The 20,008-nt window shown below is 38.9% G+C and overlaps 1 protein-coding gene across 1 annotated transcript in view; it reads right to left on the bottom strand.

Moving 5' to 3' along the window:
• The window catches only part of LOC120521327, a 130,514-nt gene that overhangs the window by 54,100 nt on the left and 56,406 nt on the right, over positions 1-20,008 (bottom strand). Inside the window, exons 9-10 of the mRNA XM_039743029.1 lie at positions 19,047-19,207; positions 7,958-8,132 (exon numbers count right to left, since the gene is read on the bottom strand). Of these exons, the coding sequence (XP_039598963.1) occupies positions 7,958-8,132; positions 19,047-19,207 (336 nt within the window). The remainder of the gene's footprint in view (positions 1-7,957; positions 8,133-19,046; positions 19,208-20,008) is intronic.

The following is a 20,008-nucleotide window of genomic DNA, read 5'->3' as shown; positions in this document are numbered from 1 at the left end:
CTATTAACCTTGCGTTTTATAGGATTTATTTATTGTTGATTTTAACCCCACTGGACACTGGATTTTATGGATTTATTTATTGAACTTTGACTCTGCACTTTTGCACTTTTTGATTTGGTCATTGTTTTAAATAAAAGCACTTTATGGAATATTTCCCCTTGCCTTGAGAGATTTTTCCCCCTTCGTCAGCTCATCTCGGTGATATTATCGACGGTGTTGGGTTCAGGGTTCCCAAACGGACAAAGAGGGTATGGAAGAGAACCCGCATCGTCACAATAATGATAGCAGCTAACTACTTAAAGCGCTAAATGCAATGATGACATGAAATTTGAACCTATTACTTCGAGAAGACCAAGCAGTCGCTTTTCCACTGTGCCATCAGTGCAGATCAATGATGGAGAAATGCTACCACTTTAAAGCTGGTTGAAGATGAAACACACAAACACACACATATGTGAACGTCTCTTATTTTGTACCAACTGATAGTTGGGCTTCAGCAACATGTCAATTGAGCTATTTCTTTTTCTTCAGTTTTATTCTTGAATAAAAGTGTACTTGTTTTGTTACACCTTTTATGAAAGTGTTTCTTGGATATTTGGGGTTCACACATCATAATCTTTATTTCAACATTATACTATAACGTATTAAAACATTTTCTGTTTTAGCTATGTGTTCAGCATTTCTTGCCTCACATTTCCTCTGTCATTCTATATTTACAGAAATTGTTGTAGACATGGAACACACATGAAATGTTTGTATTTCAAATCCCGGTATTTCAATACCTATACAATTCCTTACAAACACATCGCCAGATAACACTGACTTCAGCTATGAGTATTGAAGCTGGGAGGACGATGACTGAATATGCTGGGAGGGTGGGCTTGTAGCAGGCTGCATTCTGCTAATCCTCACATTTGCAAAATAAAAGCGGGTTAACAGCACAATGTTAAGGAGCTACAAGCTTCTTGCCCTATGTCAGGAACATTTAAGGAGGTAAGGGAAGAAAAAAAAAATTGTAAGCTTCAGGGATTCTAGTATTAAATTGAGCATTCATTTTGAAGTTAATAATTTTTACAATTTTTTCTAATTCTATTTTGTTTGGCCGATAGGTGTCGCTTTTCTGAAGAGCTTTTGACAATTTGTTTTGCTGGTTTCTTGATGCAATTCTGCCTTTTTATTTTAATTTTTGGTTTGTGTTTTGACTTTGACTGTTGTCACTTACAGTTTTGAATCCTGCTTTTCTTTTTTTTACTTTTGCCTTTTTCTTCCTGTTCCTCTTTTTGTCTTTGGCAGGCAATACAACTAGAACTGCCCGTGCAGGCCCTACCATGTGTCCTGGTGCAAAGAGATGTATATTAGGCAAGCAAAGGTGTACCCCAAGGGTTAGCATCTGTATCTTTTACTCCTTATAGACCACCTCACTAGGACACATCATCCATCCCCATTATTTCTCAAATCAGTGCAATGCTGACGATACTCAGCAGTACCTTTTGTTCTTTACAGAGGATTATATGGTATCATATAACATCTTGGCTTCTCTCATTAGTTTCTCATCCTGGATGAAGAGGCACCATTTCCAGTTCTTGTCCTCTCAGCTAGTGTATCTGTTCAACACCCTGTTCTGTCCAGCTCGGTTCATAATCACAAACACCCACCAAATACATATGTGTCATTGGCGAGGTGATTGAACACCAGCTGTTCTTCACTGAGCACATTGAAACAGTCTTTTGTTCTTGAAGTTTTATTTTGTTTAAATCTTCAAGATCAGACCATCTACAAACAACTCCTGGTCCAGGCTTTTTTCATGTCACATCTGGACTACTGCAATACACTGCTGGCCAAAATACTCACATGTGCTACCAAGCCACTGCAGATGATTTAAAATGTAATGGAATGTCTTATATTTGACTAACTGAGATGGGTGCAAGTCACTCCACTTTACAAGTCACTTCATTTTCTCTCTGTAGCATGAGGTTCATTCTGTGGTGCTTACCTAGAGAGTACTGTAGTCAATAGGACATCACCTCCGTATATGGAGTCAATCATGAGGTCCTCTGCTTCTTCCACTCAGGTCTGCTAGTGAATGACATCTCATGATACCAACATTACTTAAAGCAAGCTGTTCCTTGTATTGTCATTTTTCTCCTTCATCCACATCATCTGTTGAGACTGCATATTGGACTGTGTTATGGACATGGTCGTTGGTGTTTATTGTTAGGTGTTTATCGTGCTTATTGTCAGTTGCTGTATGAAGTTAATTTTGGGATTGCCGGGGAGGGATTGTGTTTTTGTTTACTGTGTAGTTATAGTTTATCTACAGTTTTTTGTTTAATATATTCAGTTTGTTTATTGGTTGAGCCCTTTTGTTCCCTTGTCTCTGTGTGTGAGTGGTGTGAATCAAGACATGGCTGGGTGCATTCCTGGGGTTTCTACCGAAAAAATAAATACAGAAGGAATAATATTAGAATCGAAGGTCTACCTGAGAATTGTGAAAGTCCAAAACCAGAGAAACTTGTAGCTGAACTATTCTCAAAATTAATTGGAGAGGACTTTAAATCAGATGCCAAGATAGCAGCAGCTTATCACATATGTGGATCAAATACCTCTAAACCTAGGACTCTAATTGTCCGTTTCGAGAGATTACAATTTATGCTTAATGTAATAGCACTTCTCAGACAGAAACAAGAAATTATATTTGAAAATAACCACATTTGTATTTTCCCTCATTTCTCACCCTCAACAGCTGCTAAACGTGCAGCTTTTTATAACATTAAATAGCAGGAACGGAAAGCCAGTATCAGATACAGCCTATTGTATCCTGACAAAATGTAAGTGGATATTCAAGACAAATATTACATCTTCTCCAGCAAGGAGGAAGCAGAAAAGGAATTAAGAAGGCTGATCCCGACACTTCTTTGAAATACAATAGTGAGTTGCATCCTGTCATGGCATGGCAAGGAGATATCACCTGCTGTCTGATCCACTTGCAATGATACAGGTACCATAATTATACATCCTTTTCTCTTCTCGGACACTTTTTGTTTATGTTTTAATTACAATTATAGACGTATGTGTGGAAGAAATTAAAGTAGTTTTTTTTTTACTATTCTAAAGGAGACTGTTTAACATCATACCCTTGGTTTATTGTTATTATTGCATTAAGGTTAACTATGCTTATCCAGGGCCACTTTTTAACACCATTCCCTGGGTCTACTATCTTAATATTTTAAGACTGTTGAATATTATATTTCAGGCATATAGTATTTAGAGGGCGGCATGGTGGCGCAGTGTTAGCGCTGCTGCCTTGCAGTTAGGAGACCCGGGTTCGCTTCCTGGGTCCTCCCTGCGTGGAGTTTGCATGTTCTCCCCGTGTCTGCGTGGGTTTCCTCCCACAATCCAAAGACATGCAGGTTGGGTGGATTGGCGATTCTAAATTGGCCCTGGTGTGTGTTTTTGTGTGTCCTGTGGTGGGTTGGCACCCTGCCCAGGATTGGTTCCTGCCTTGTGCCCTGTGTTGGCTGGGATTGGCTCCAGCAGACCCCTGTGGCCCTGTATTTGGATTCAGCGGGTTGGAAAATGGATGGATGGATAGTATTTAGATTATATTGTCAATAGACATCTCTTCTTTTTAATCCTCAAATGCCGCTGCTGGGAGGGCTTGTTTTGTTTTGGACGTGCTCTGTCTCTGGGTATGTCAGAGGACCGGGACTTCGTGAAGTGGGGTCCAGCCTCACGTGGGGAGGCAAAATTGGGGGGTGGGGGCATAAGGGGGGAGAGAAAGAAAGCAGGCTATATCTAATCTATTCTTTTAATCCTTATAATTATAACTTCCAACGTAACAATAGGCTGAATGGAAATATCTTGTGGGGAAATTGGAAATTAAGGTTAAAGCTGTCTCACTTCCAGTTAAGACTACAAAATGACATCAAAAATTCAGAATCAATGTCTCCATGATGGGACAGTTAACTTTGTGAGCTTGAATATTAAATGCCTGAATCACCAATTAAAGAGAAAGAAAGTACTTTCTCACCTAACAGGTCTAAACGCTAAAATAGTATTTTTACAGGAGACCCACTTACTAAGCAAGGATCAGTTCCGGCTGCAAAAAGACTGGACTGGCCAAATGTTCCATTCTAGTTTTACAAAGAAAACTAGAGGGGTGGGAATTCTCATACATAGAACAGTACCATTTGTAGCATCAGATGTAGTATCTGATCCTGAAGGGAGATATCTGATTGTCATAGGCAATTTATTTAACTGTAAAGTGATTTTGATAAATGTTTATGCACCCAATGTTGATGATAGGGAATTCATGCAAAATGTACTTGCATCTATTCCCAATGTGAACACTCATAAAATTATAATGGCTGGGGACTTTAATTGTGTTTTAAATCCACTCTTAGATAGGACTCTTGTCACGGGCGGATGACATCTAACACTGCCAAGACAATTGCACTGTTTGTAACTAACCATAACTTATCAGACCCTTGGAGGTTTCTAAACCCAAACTCAAGAATATATTCCTTCTTCTCACCAGTGCATCATTGCTACTCAAGAATTGACTATTTCTTTATAGATAATAATTTCTTGCCTGCGATTAAATCTTGCAAGTATGACCTATTGTTATTTCCTCTGATCTTGGAGCTAAAATCGTTATGCCCCACACACTGACCTCGCAGATGGCGTCTTAACCCACTTCTATTAGCAGATGAGAACTGTACAGAATTTATATCAAATCAGTTTCTTCCTGGAGACAAATACATATTCAAAGGTCTCTGCAGGAATACTCTTGGAAACTCTAAAGGCCTTCTTAAGAGGACAGATTATCTCGTATCTTTCCCACAGAAATAAATTAAAAACCAAAAAGGTATCAGGGCTAACCAGTGAAATAACTAGAATAGACCAAGAACATGCCAGGTGTCCAAGTGAGGCTCTTCATAGGAAAAGGCAGGCTCTGCATTCAGAGCTCAACCTCTTAACAACTAAAGAAACTGAACAACTCATACTTAGATCAAGACATCATTACTATGAACACGGAGAGAAAGCTAATAAGCTCTTAGCTCAACAAATCCACAAGCAAGAAGTTTGCAATGCAATCCCAGTAATCACCAACAAGAACGGAGATAAAATCATTGATCATAAAAATATAATACACACATTTAGAGACTACTATAAATCCTTATATTCTACTGAGTTTAAAGAAAACAACACACAATCTAATGCATTTCTGGATACATTACAGATACCACAAATAGATACTTTTAGTGCAGAGGAATTGCATAAACCTCTGGCGCTTTCAGAATTACTAGATGCTATAAAAGTCACTTTAATGCGGGAAAGCAGCAGGCCTTGATGGCTACCCTGTCGTATTTTATATGAAATTCTCCACTCAGCCAGCTCCTCTCTTATTAGCAACATTTACAGAAGTCAGAGACAATCAAATTCTACCTCAAACTTTTCACCAAGCATTAATCACCGTCTTTCCTAAACAAAATAAGGATTTATTACAATGTGCATCATACAGAGCAATTTCATTTCTAAATAATGATGTTAAGATACTCTCCAAAGCCCTAGCTGGAAGGATGGAGAAAGTGCTGCCTTCAGTAATATCACAAGACCAAACTGGATTTATTAAAGGCCGACTCTTAGCTGCCAATCCTCGACACCTGTTTAATGTAATATATTCACCCTCAAAGTCAAACACCCCAGAAATATTATTATCGTTGGATGCAGCAAAAACATTTGATGTGATTGAATGGAACTAACTTTTCATTACATTAGCGAAATTTGGGTTTGGCCTGAACATTTTTGCATGGATCAAACTATCCATCCATCCATCCACTTTCTAACCCGCTGAATCCGAATACAGGGCCACGGGGGTCTGCTGGAGCCAATCCCAGCCAACACAGGGCACAAGGCAGGAACCAATCCTGGGCAGGGTGCCAACCCACCACAGATGGATCAAACTACTGTATACCAATTCAGAAGCTCCAGTTTGTATTAACAACATTTGTTCAGACTACTTTAAACTAGAACATGGTACTAGACCAGGATGCCCCTTGTCACCGCTACTGTTTGCAATCACCACTTAACTACTAGCGGTTCACTGTCGAAATGCTGATCAAATAAAGGGTGTTATCAGAGAAGGACTGGAAAAGAAAATTTCTCTATATGCAGATGATATGGTACTGTATATATCAGACCCACAAAATACTGTGCCTGCAGTCTTAACAGCACTCACAGAATTTCAAAAGATGCCTCATGTGGAACAAATGTATGGCGCTTTTGGGGTAGGTTCACTCCTACTGAGCACCAAGGGAGAAGAAGTAAACAACTGCTCCAGGAGATTGCACAGGATGCTAAAGGAATGTGGTGTAAGAAGAGAGCAGGGATGGCATCAAGAATATGTCAGTTTAGAGGTTATCTGCCTTTGTTGGAGGATGTCTCCTCTCGCTAAGTAGAACATAATGGGTAAGTAGAGGAGACATCATTGGTCTGGAAGGAGGCACAGAGACTTGTGGATAGTTTTAAGGGACAGATCCTGCCTTTGCTTTAACCTTGGATTTTTAACCTGCTTTTTGGATTATTTATTTAGTGAATTTTAATGGCCACTTTGTGCCACTCTGCATTTGGTTTTAATTAAGGATTATTTATTTAAGAAGATGCCTGCACTACACTTTTGATATGGATCACTCTGTTTGAAATAAAAAGCACTTTGTACTAATGTGCATCTACTCTTCTTATTTGTCCTCACTGCCCTAGTCATCCTCAGTCTCATGACTATCGGTGACCCAGGTTTGAGATGATGCCAGCTGTGGGCAACCAGGTCATCACAGGCAATCTACTCCATACAACTCTGGATGATCCTGTAATTTTGTAAGCAGACAAAGGTGGCTCAGTTGTTTGAATTTAATTCTTGGCCTGACTTATCCGATCCTTCTGATAACTGACTCGTATGGCTACACTTGAGTGGAGTTCGGTTACCAGTTCCTGAAATCAGCTGCTTTGGAGCTCATATACAATTCTAACACGTCTACTATTAAGACTATAGTGAGGTATGCTTATATAAACATGTTGTAAAAAGCTCTCTTAAACTTCATACATAGTGTTAAATGGATTGAATTTAAAATGATTCTAATCTCTTATCAGTGGAAACACGCTCAGCCAATTAATATCCCACTGCAGAGAAATCAACACTTACAATACCACAGAGCTTTCTATACTTTCTAATAATCCTCAAAATCACCAGGTAATTCTTATGCAAATGCAGTTGCATTAACAGATGACATTTTGCAGATGCATAGTAACATAACAAGCTGATTTAGCATAGAAAAGGAATATAAGAAATGTTCTGCTCCGTCATCCTACACCCCCTAGAGCAACACACTTCGCCTCCTCCATGATTTACTGCTATAATACTAACAGAATCTCCTTAGGTCCTTCTTCTCATTTTCTGTGACATTTCTTTTCAAATGCCTTTTAACTTTCTTAATATCCTGTCATAGAAGTCAAGAACTGTCTGGCATGGAGGCAGAAGCCTTAAGAAAACAAAACAGTTGAAAATTTAAGAAGAAAGAAATCTCCAGCAGTGTGTGATGAAAAACAAAAGAGACGACCTTCTTTGCAGTGAGATGAAAGGACCTGACAACAAGTCTGTAAAGGCCTGGACAGAGGTGGACAAATGAGCCTGTGATTATCAGCTTGTTACAGAAAAATCAGGACTGAGTCTGAAGGCATCAGAGGGCACAGTGAACTTAGGACTTAATTACATCAGAGGAGTTACAGTTGCCTCTGTGGAAATCATGGGTCCTATCAGTACTGTGAAGAGAAACCTGTACGAATGAATAAAGCAGGTGGTCTACAATGTTGTATTTTGTATTGTGTTTTCCCCCTAATTCACTACATCGTGTGTTTGGACATTGAGAATTTAATTGTAAATAAAACTCTTTCAACTTACTTGCTTCTGTCACCTCCTTGATTAATGCTATGAGGTTTGGTGATTTGAATGTTTCAAGTTGCTCAGCTAGCGTCTCCCACAGGCTGATTAACACCATTCTGTCCTTCTTCATTACTTCACTGATGACGGAATCCACATACTCTGTCGCCTCAGGCTCTTCTTTGACTTTCACCATCTGAAAAAAAAAAAAGATGTCATGTTTAATATGGACTCATGTCTCTGGCTGTTGTGTAAATGTCTTCTTTATGTACTTTCTTGGTCATGTTTGGTCCTCTGATTACTACAACATATGTTATTGTTTTCTTAGCTTATTATTTGTATAACTATGTACTTTTATCGATTTTGTTCATTGTTTGATTTCTATGTGTGGATGCTTGTCTTGCCAGGTCCTTTGTGTTTTGAGAGTAGTCCTCCAAGAAGCAGGGCCACCTGTTAATTTCCATTGAGGGAGTGCAGGTCCTATGAACATGTATAGGCCTAGGAGAATTAGATCATTACACAGATTTAGATGAGAATAGCCATTTAGTAATACCTTCTAAATCCCCCAAAAATAACAAGTCATCTAGTTTTGAGGGTCCATAAAGTCCTACTGTCTACCACACTACTTATTAGCTTGTTTCATTGTTTCTTTTGTTCTCTATGTAAAATAAAACTTCCTAATGTTTATGTGAAATTTACCTTCAACAAGTTTCCAATTGTGTCCTTGTGTTCTCATTTTAAAGTCATAGTCTTGATCCACTGTACTAATTCCCTTCATAATTTTAAACACTTCAATCATGTCACCTCTTAATCTTCTTTTGTTTAAACTGTAAAGGCTCAGCTCTTTTATTCTTTCCTCATAATTCAACCCCTGTAGCCCTGAATCAGCCTAGTCGCTCTTCTCTGGACCTTTTCTAGTGCTGTTATGTCCTTTTTGTAGACTGGAGACCCAAACTGCACACAGGACTTCAGATGAGGCCTCACCAGTGTGTTATAAATGTTGAGCAGGACCTCCTGTGACTTGTACTCCACACATTAAGGCGCTATATAACCTGACATTCTGTTAACTTTTTTAATGGCTTCTGAACACTGACGGGAGGTCAATAGCTTAGAGTCCACTATGACTGCTAAATCCTTCTCATAAGGTGGACTCTCAATTTTCCGACCACCCATTGTGTATTTAAACCTCACATTTTTACTTCCTATGTGTAATAATTTACATTTACTGACGTTAAATTTCATCTGCGACAAATCTGCCCAAGCCTGTGTGCTGTGCAAGTCCTTCTGTGATGATTCAACGTATTCTAAATTATCTGCCAATTCACCTATCTTAGTATCATCTGAAAACTTAACCAGTTTGTTTTAATATACAGTAATCCCTTAGCTATATTGCGCTTCAACTTTCGTGGTTTCACTCTATCGCGGATTTTAAATGTAAGCATATCTAAATATATATCACAGATTTTTCGCTGGTTCGCAGATTTCTGCGGACAATGGGTCTTTTAATTTATGGTACATGTTTCCTCAGTTTGTTTGCCCAGTTGATTTCATACAAGGGACGCTATTGGCAGATGGCTTAGAAGCTACCCAATCAGAGCATGTATTACATATTAACTAAAACTCCTCAATGATATAAGATATGCTTCCCGCGCGGTGCTTGATTGTTTGCTTTTTTCGGTCTCTGACATTCTCTCTGCCTGACGGAGGAGGTGTGAGCAGAGGGGCTGTTTGCCTAGTGGATACGGACGCTCCTCTTTGGCATACTTAAAAGCACACGTATTGATTTTTTGATTGTTTGCTTTTCTTATCTCGCTCTCTCATTCTGAAATTCTCTGCTCCTGATGCAGACACTCTTTTGAAGAGAAGATATGTTTGCATTCTTTTAATTGTGAGAAAGAACTGTCATCTCTGTCTTGTCATGGAGCACAGTTTAAACTTTTGACTCAAGGGTGTTATTTCATGTCTAGAGGGCTCTAATAATGTTAACAGTGTGGGAGAGTTTATAAGGGCTTAAAATATATAAAAATAACTACACAAACATATGGTTTCTACTTCGCGGATTTTCACCTATCGCGGGGGGTTCTGGAACGCAACCCCTGCGATCGAGGAGGGATTACTGTACAGTATATGAAAAATAGCAGCGGCCCTAGCACTGACCCCTGTGGAACACCACTCTTAATATTTTAATTCTGATGAGGTTCCTTGCACCGTCACCCTCTGCTTCCTGTGTCTGAGCCAATTCTGCAAACATCTATACAGTTTGTTGCCCAACCTCTCATGTGGCACCTTATCAAATGCTTTCTGAAACTCAAGTTAAATAATATCATGTGCTTCACTCTGATCAGGTCATTTTGTTTTTTCCTCATAGAACTCCAGCATGTTAATAAAACACGACATCCCTCTTCTGAACCCATGCTGACTGTTCAGAATAACCTCTGTAATTGCCAGGTGTTGTTCAATCTTTTCCTTAATAATTCCTTCCATTTATGTTCCTGTGATGCATGTTAAGCTTATTGGCCTTTTTTTTGCTTGGATCTGCCCTGTCACCCTTTTTATATAACAAGATGATATTTGAAATTTTCCAGTCCTCTAAATTTTCCTCAGTACACATCGTGTTTATATGTAGACTCACTAATCTCCTTAAGAACTCTGTGGTAAATATTATCTTGGCCTGGTGATTTGTTTGATTTCATCTTATTTAATCTGAGCAGCACTTCTTTTTTTTTTTTTTTTTTTTTTTTTTTATTTTATTAATTTTATTACAATCAATACATAGCAATCAATTTTTACAAAAAAAAAAAATTATGCTAAGAACAGATCGATCCCCACCCTTGAGAGAGAGAGCAAGCCAAACGGTGTAAAATTTAAGGCTTTTAAAAAATACCTAAATCAACAAATTCTCTGTGCTTTATAAACATTTCAAAATATTACTGATTAGATCCTGCCATGTTTTGAAAAAGTCTGCACAGATCCTCTAACTGAGTATTTGATTTTTCCAATTTTAAATAATATAACACATCAGTTTCCCACTGACTTAAAAGAGGAGAGTTTGGGTTCTTCCAGTTTATCAGAATAAGTCTGCGTGCCAACAGTGTAGTGAATGCAATCACAATTTGTTTGTCTTTCTCCACTTTAAGACCCTCTGGAAGAACCCCAAACACAGCTGTTAATGGGTTAGGAGGGATTGTGAGTCCAAGACTGTCTGAGAGGTAATTAAAAATTTTTGTCCAGAATAATGTTAATTTGGTGCAGGCCCAGAACATGTGACCTAGTGAGGCTGGGGCTTTTGCAGCGTTCACAGGTTGGATCATGCCCTGGAAACATTTTGAGAGTTTTAGTCGAGACAGATGTGCTCGATATATAATTTTGAGTTGTATAATTGTATGCTTTGCACATATGGAGCTTGAGTGAATTCTCTGCATTGCTACTTTCCACTCCTTTTCTGATATATTAATTGAGAGGTCATTTTCCCAGTGTCCTCTTGGATCTTTGAAAGGAAGGGATTGTAAAAGGATTTTATATATTGTAGAGATGGAGTCTAACTCCTTGAAATTGAGCAATAATTTTTCCAGCGTGGATGAGGGTGCAAGATGAGGAAAATCTGGAAGGTTCTGTTTAACAAAGTTCCTGATTTGAAGATAGTGAAAGAAATTTGTAGCTGGAATGTTAAATTTGGAATGTAATTGTTCATAGGATGCAAAGACGTTGTCTATATAAAGATCTCTAAGCAAGTTAATTCCAAATTTTTCCAGATATTAAAACTGCATATGTTTGTGAGGGTTGAAAGAGGTGGTTCTTTTGCAGGGTGCCACAGAAAGAAGCTTCTCCGTCTTAAAATGCTTTCTACATTGGTTCCAGATTCTAAGTGAGTGGAGCACAATTGGGTTATTAGTGTATTGCCGATAACGTGTGTTTATTGGAGCACAAAGCAAGGAATACAAAGAAGTACTGCAGGATTTTACTTCTATTGCGGTCCATGCCTGTGTATGTTCTTCTATTTGTGTCCAGGTTCTTATCGACTGTATATTTGCCCCCAGTAATAAAACTGGAAGTTAGGTAGAGCCATGCCGCCTTCTGCCTTTTGTCTTTGTAGGGTCGCTCTTTTGATGCGTGGATGTTTAGAATTCCAAATAAATGAGGTTATTGTTGAATCTAATTGCTTAAAGAACGATTTATTAATGTATATTGGTATGTTTTGAAATAAAAAGGAGCTTAGGAAGAATATTCATCTTAACAGTGTTAATTCTTCCAGCTAGTGTGAGATGAAGGGTTGACCATCTATGCAAGTCTTGTTTAATTTTTTCCATGCAGACGACGAAATTTTGTTGATAAAGAGCTTTATGTTTACTTGTGATGTTTACCCCGAGGTATTTAAACTGTTCTGCAATGATAAAAGGAAGGGTGTCTAATCTAATATTATATGCTTGCGAATTCACGGAAAGAGTACACTTTTATTCAGATTAATTCTGAGACCAGAGAGCTTTTGAAATTCTGTGAGTGCTGCTAAGACTGCAGGCACAGAATTTTCTGGGTCCGATATATACAGTACCATGTCATCTGCATATAATGAGATTTTCTGTTCCAGTCCTTCTCTGCTAATCCCCTTTATCTGATCAGTATTTCGACAATGTATTGCCAGTGGTTCAATGGCAATTGCAAACAGCAGTGGTGACAAAGGGCATCCTTGTCTTGTGCCACGCTCTAGTTTAAAGTAGTCTGAGCAAATGTTATTGATGCAAACTGAAGCTTCTGGGTTAGTATACAGTAATTTAATCCATGCACAAATGTTCGGGCCAAACCCAAACTTCTCCAAAATAGTAAAAGGTATTTCCATTCAATCATGTCGAATGCTTTTTCTGCATCCAATGATAATAATATTTCTGGGGTGTTTGATTTAGTTGGTGAGTATATTACATTAAACAGGCGTCGAAGATTTGAAGATAAGTGTCGGCCCCTAATAAATCCAGTTTGGTCTTGTGATATTACTGAGGGGAGCACTTTCTCCATCCTTCTAGCTATGATTTTAGAGAGTATTTTAACGTCGTTATTCAGAAGTGAAATTGGTCTGTATGATGCACATTGTAATAAGTCCTTATTTTGTTTTGGAAAGACAGTGATTAGTGCTTGGCGAAAGGTTTGTGGAAGAGATTGGTTATCTCTGGCTTCTGTAAATGTTGCTAATAGGAGGGAGCTAGCTGAGCGGAGAATTTCTTGTAAAACTCTGCAGGGTAGCCGTCAGGGCCTGCTGCTTTTCCACCTTGGAGTGACTTTATAGCATCCAGTAATTCTGATAATGACAGAGGTTTATCGAGCTCCTCCACACTAATAGCGTCAATTTGTGGTATCTGTAATTTATCCAGAAATGCATTAGATTGTATATTGTCTTCTTTAAACTCAGTAGTATATAGGGATTTATAGTAGTCTCTAAAAGTGTACATTATATTTTTGTGTTCGATGATTTTATCTCCGTTAGTGTTAGTAATTACGAGATTGCGTTGCACATCTTGCTTGTGAATTTGTTGCGCTAAAAGCTTATTAGCTTTATCTCCATGTTCATAATAATGATGTCTGGATTTGTAAATTAGTTGTTCGGTTTCTTTAGTTGTCAAGAGGTTTAATTCTGAATGTAGAGCCTGCCTCCTCTTATGTAGAGTCTCGCTTGGTAGTCTGGCATGTTCTTCATCTATTTTAGTAATTTCGCTTTTTATCTCTGCTACTTTCTTCGCTTCGGATTTATTTCTGTGGGAAAGATATGAGATAATCTGTCCTCTTAAGAAGGCCTTAAGAGTTTCCCAGAGTATTCCTGCAGAGATCTCAGGGGATGTATTTGTCTCTAGAAAGAATTCAATTTGTTCGGATATAAATTCAGTACAATTATCGTCAGCTAATAGAAGCGGATTGAGACGCCATCTGCGGGGTGAGTGTATGGGGCTAAGTAATTTCAGCTCCAAGATCATCGGAGCATGGTCTGAAATAACAATAGCATCGTATTTACAAGATTTAATCTTAGACAAGAAGTTATTATCTATAAAGAAGTAATCAATCCTTGAGTAGCAATGATGTACTGGTGAGTAGAAAGAATATGTTCTTGAATTTGGGTTTAAAAACCTCCAGGGATCTGATAAGTTGTGATTGAGCAGCACTTCTCCCTCTACAATTTCCAAATCCCTCAGTACCTCCTTAGTAGTCCCTTTAACCACTGGGAGGTTATCTACTTCCTCACGTGTGAAGACCTCAGAAAAATGAAAGTTTAGGAGGAGGGGAGGTTGTGGCGAACATGCTGATACAGCACGCTGCTGAACCCACCACATGACAAACCACTCAGATTGGTACCCGAGTGCAGCCATGCAACATATCACACCTCAGTGCCACACTGGAACAGTGCAAGGTTTTGTTTTTCCAATGGCTGGAGTACCAGTTCTGCCACAATCCCTCAAGTGTTCCCTGCAATTTGTAGGACCTACTTGCAGGGCTGGATGCAGATTAATGTCATACTCAGGACAAAGCAATTGCATGTTAAGGGCCTTCCACAAGGGCCCAAGAGAATAGAGTTACTACTGGCATTTCCGAGATTTGAACTGGCAACTTTCCAATTGCCAGCGCAGATCCTTATCCTCAGTCACCAGTTCACCAGTTCAGCACTTAGAGCATGCAAGTTTAGATGATCTGCTATTTCACAGGCTGTATTTTTAAATTCCCTTTACTATTCCTGATGCACTTCACCTTCTCCTTGACATTCCTCTGTAATTACATTATAGCCTCCCTAACATTCTTCTTAATGGTTGCCCTCATGTTCTCATATGTCCTGTGATTCACTTTAAGTCATTAGTCTTATATGCCGTATTCATCTGTTTTTTCCTTTGCAGCTTCTTTTTCTTATCTCATTATTCACCCATTTAAAGTATGTTTTTTTTCTTTTATTTCCTATTAATTCCAATTGTAGGTATCTGTCCTGCATTACAGGTAAAACATTTTTAAACCTGTTCCACTGCTCCTCGACTGTCTCCACCCTTAAATGTTTACCCCACTTTATCCTTTTTAGACATTGTTGCATTTGCTCAGAATTTGCCTTGCCAAAGTTAAACTTAATAGTTTTAGTTAGAGTCACACTCTACCAAAACACAGAAGATTTTCTTATAGTATGGTCAAATGACCCCAGTCCCCCATGACTATAATATCCCCCAGTAAATTTCTCTTTTTAATTTTAATAACACATGCCAATTTAGTTTCCTCCAGGTGCTCCGGTTTCCTCCCACAGTCCAAAGACATGCAGGTTAGGTAGATTGGCAATTCTAAATTGTTCCTAGTGTGTGCCTGGTGTGTGGATGTGTGTGTATGTGTGTCCTATGTTGGGTTGGAGCTCTGCACGGTATTGGTTCATACCTTGCTCCCTGTGTTGAATGGAATTGGTTCCGGCTAACCCCATAACCCTATGTTCGGATTCAGCAGGTTGGAAAATGGGTGGATGGATGGATGCCCATTTAAATTACTGTCTGTATTAGATGATCTATAGCACACTCCTAAAAAAAGGCCTCTTCACCTAATGTTTTCCAGGTGAGGCCACATGTCTTCACTAAGTTGGAGCTCTTCATCCAACAGAAGAGGACTTGTGTTTAAATTCTGTTCGACATAAACAGCAGCTCTCCCAACTCTTCTGTTCTGTCTATCCTTCTTCTTAAATGTGAATGTTATACTCATCTCCATCTTTGTTATTTAGTCAGGTTTCTGCTATTGCTATAATATCATAATCATGCTCAGCCACATAAAACAAGTGATTTGGAGTTGTATTTTTGAAACTTCTAATAGTAAGGCAAACTATTTTAATGTGGTACTCCTTTTACTTTCACTTACTTTCATTAACTTTGGGTTAGAATTTAAATTACTATGCAATTTTTTTTTTATACTTTTGTTTCTCCCTTCGTGTATAGTTTTAAACTTGGCCTGTCATAAAATTCCTGCCCCTTAACTCTCGACTACCCTACTCATATGCCTCCCTAACACATTGATTCCCCTCCTGTTCAGATGTAACCCATTATTGTGGAACAAGTCCCATCTGTTCCATAAGAAGTCCCAATGCTTTGTAATCTTATACCTTTCAACCCTACACCAAGATTTGAGTCACACGTTAAGCCTTCTAATCTCCTCAATCTTACCTGGACTGGCAGGTGGCACAGGCAGAACTTTGGAGCAGACTACCTTGTCAGTTCTGCTCCTCAACCTGTCACCTAACTCTTTATTTGGATCACAGAACTCAGCCTACCTTTATGCATGTCATTTGTTTCAACATGTACAAAGACAACTGGATCCACCCCCCTCTGTCCAAGAGCTTATAAACCCTTCCAGAGAGTTCTCCCACATCTGCACCAGGAAAGCAACGCACTGTGTGAGGCTCTCTGTCTTTGGCTCAAACCTGCACTTCAAAATTCATAAATAATGAGTCCCTAACTATTACTACCTGTCACTGGTTTTGAGGTGACCCTTTGAAGCTCTAGATAGATAGATAGATAGATAGATAGATAGATAGATAGATAGATAGATAGATAGATAGATAGATAGATAGATAGATAGATAGATAGATAGATAGGAGACTTTATCTGTCTCGGGGGCTCTTTAAATAAATAAATAGGTAGATCAGTAAGTAAATATTTGCTCACAATTTGGTCTGAGCACACACTGAAATTACTGTAAAACAAGAAAACTCAAAAGAAAGACAAGTTCTGACTTGGCTGTCACAGTCCTAGTGAGGCAGATGTATTGCTGTTTGTATAAAAGACCCCCCATTGCATTTCTTGACACACTTCTGCTGAATAATTCATTGGCTTTTATATTTATAGTTGGAGGTGTACAGAGTGAAGAGAAAAGGAGACAAGGCTGTTTCTTATGCTGTGCCAATGTCACCCACCATAGGCTCATCTATCTGCATATCGGTGAACTGACCCCTTAACAGGGATGGCTGGATGGTATTGAAGGCATTGGAGAAATCAAAAAACACATTTGTCACAGTACTGCCAGCTTTGTCCGGGTGAGAATAAGCCTTTTGGAGCAGATAGATACTTGTATCTTCCATTCCAGTCTTTGTCTGTTAGGCAAACTGCAGGAAGTCCAGGTTGTCTACCACAAGAGGATTCATATAATCCGAAACTAGTTTCTCAAAGGTCTTCATCATGATATAAGATGTATGTGCCATAGGTCTGTAGTCATTAGGTGAAGTGACACCTGTCTTCTTTAAAATAGGAACTATGCAGGATATTTTCCATAACAGTAGCACTTCCCGAACACTTAAGAACAAACTGAAAGGGTTAACACCACAAAGCTGGTCAGCACAGGCCTTAGGAACTTGAGGATCTATCTGGTCCTGCAGCTTTTCCTGTGTGTAGCGTCCTCAGTTATCTCCTTACTTGGCTTTCACTTATGGACAGTCCATACTGATGGTCAGAGGTGGACTTGTCACTGGCCATTCAAGTTGATGTGGCAGGAGTTGTTGATGTAAAAGGGATGGTTTGGTGAGACTGTCATTGGAAGAAGGTGGCAGTGGGAGGGAAAGTCTGTTAAAAAAATTGGTTCCAAAAATTGGTTGAACCTCATACTGTTTAGAGATTCCATCCAACTCTGCAAGAACCTGAAAATGATTTGACACTTCCAGTGCTGGGTTTGATACCCTTGGACAGTGTTCACCCTTTACCTTACACCTTTTGATCATGGCCCACCAATCTCTACCTGTATGGTCTGGAATGTCCTCCAACCTTAGGGGTGCACACCATCTCTCTAAAAGACACCTGGGCCAGGTCTGCCAATTCTCCAAAACAATGCAGGCCAGTTCAGCGACCCTGAGCTTGAGGTGCTGGATCAGCTGGCATCTGCTGCAGACGAAGCCTTCGTAGAAGACTGGCTCCTCCAACCCATAATCTTAAAATGTCCAACATCCAACAAGACTTGCATTACACTGGCCTCATTATTAAAATTTGACTTCTGTTACTAAAACTGCTCACCTTTTTTTGTTATTAACAAATAATTTAAATTACTCAAATTAATGAATTAAAAGATTCAAGAACTTCATCTTCTGGCATCTTAAATTGTTATAATCCTCTCTCCCTTGACTGCCTGCTGTATGTCTTTCTTTGAAGTTACTACCTTTACTTTTCTCTGTCTGTTTTCCTAACTTTACACCCCTCTTACTTCCTTACTCTGATGCTCTCCACTCACACCATTTGTACTTCCTCCTATGAATGAACCCTTATACTGTCGCCCTCTTAATTGCTCGAACTCTCCTGACCACTAAGAACTGCAGACACACACATCTGTTCTTAAAGCTGATTAATCCAATTCAGGGTTGTGAGGGTTGCTGAGTCAATCCAAACAGTGCTGGGTGTACTCAGGAAACGGCCCTGGACAGGACCCACTCACGCACACACCCACACTGTGGCCAGTTTAGAGTTAAAATTAACACAATAGGTACTGGAGATTCCTTTAAGTACCTGTATGTTTCATTCATTTTACACTCAAGTTATCTGTGTGTTACGTGCAGAGTCAGGAATACTGAGTTGAATTAGAAAAGAAAGCTTATACTGGTTGTGAGCAGGCTTGCCATATTGCTTGTGAAACCTTCAAAGAAGTAACATGAGGACACCAAGATGGCAATTAAAACATCCATAATGCGTTGTGTCTGTTGTAAAGTCACTTTAATGAGAACAGGTCAGTGCAAGAAGAAGTAAGCCCAGCACTGACCTCTACTGGTGAACCCACACAGCAGCCTACAGTGTTCAGTAAATGTGAAATGTTGGACCATCTGTGATATTCTTTAAAGTAAATATTCCATTAACTTCTACATATTGCATTAGGATGTACAGATATTAAATTAGTCACAAATATCAATTTCCTTACTTGGTTGATCAGGTTTTCAGAACTGAAAACTATTGTTGCATGTACAGAAACAAATAACATGTCTTAGTGCCTCTAAAACATTTTTATTCTTTTTCTTTTAGCAACATATTAGTACTGTAGAAGTGCTGCTTATTCTGAAATGATCAAAAATGAACAACACACCAAACCGAACTATAACTAAATCACATGTACTGGTCCCTTATAACAGACCCCACAAAGGCTCTCCTACCTCATCATTGGTGAGGATCTCCTTGCTGACCAGGCTCTCCAGGATATTTGTCATCTTAGCTTTAATCAGATAGGCCAGGCAGGGCCTGAAGTGCTCGGTGATCTTGAGAAGATCTTCATGATGGTATCTTTTGAGAGCCTTAGGAATGGTCTGTGAGAAAGCTGTAAGAGAGAAGAGACTCAGGGTTACAAGACAGCCCAACATAAACCTTCATAGTCATAACTAGAAGAATCAAGAAGAAGATAAGCTAGTTAAAGTTCTGTGTACCTGAGCATAATTATGAAAACATAGAGAAATGTGACTAAATAACAGAGGTGGGAAGGAGTAGAACACAGACGGGGACACATTATTTAGGGAGGATAGACAGGCAATAGAGAAAAGGTGACCCATAATGTGGCACTGAATTATCATTGGGAGGCTTAATATTAATATTAACAGGGTAAGTTTAGAGTGGGCATATAATAGTCATGGGGGACTTTAGCTACAAGACCTGCAGTTTGCAGTTGTAATCACTGACTGTTTTTAACACACAAACATGAAGGGAAGCCTGTCTAGATTTAGCATTTTGTAATAATCAAGAGAGAACTGAGGGTCTAGAGATGAATAAGTCATTAGGGTCTACTGACCATAATGTGGGACATTTGACAAAGTGCATTTTCAAAAAGTAAAACAATCACTAGCAAAGGTAAAAGGCAGTTTGAGAGAAATATGAGGAAAAGATTGTTTTGATTTTTTTTTAATCCAAGATCTTATAAAGTACATGTATCATAGAGAATTGTCTGTTATTACCCTGTTAATAACAATTTTTAATGTTTTATCTGCAGTACATGTAAACAATTGCACAATGATAAAAAATATTGGTATTAGACCAGCAGACAATAAACTACTGGCACCTTTTGGCAGATCTGACCACAACCTGATTCATGTTATTCCCTGATACAGGATAGTGAGAAATGTGAGCC

Source organism: Polypterus senegalus, chromosome 2 (assembly GCF_016835505.1).
Source record: "Polypterus senegalus isolate Bchr_013 chromosome 2, ASM1683550v1, whole genome shotgun sequence".
Lineage (NCBI taxonomy): Eukaryota > Metazoa > Chordata > Cladistia > Polypteriformes > Polypteridae > Polypterus > Polypterus senegalus.
This window is presented reverse-complemented; position numbering and strand designations above follow the sequence as displayed.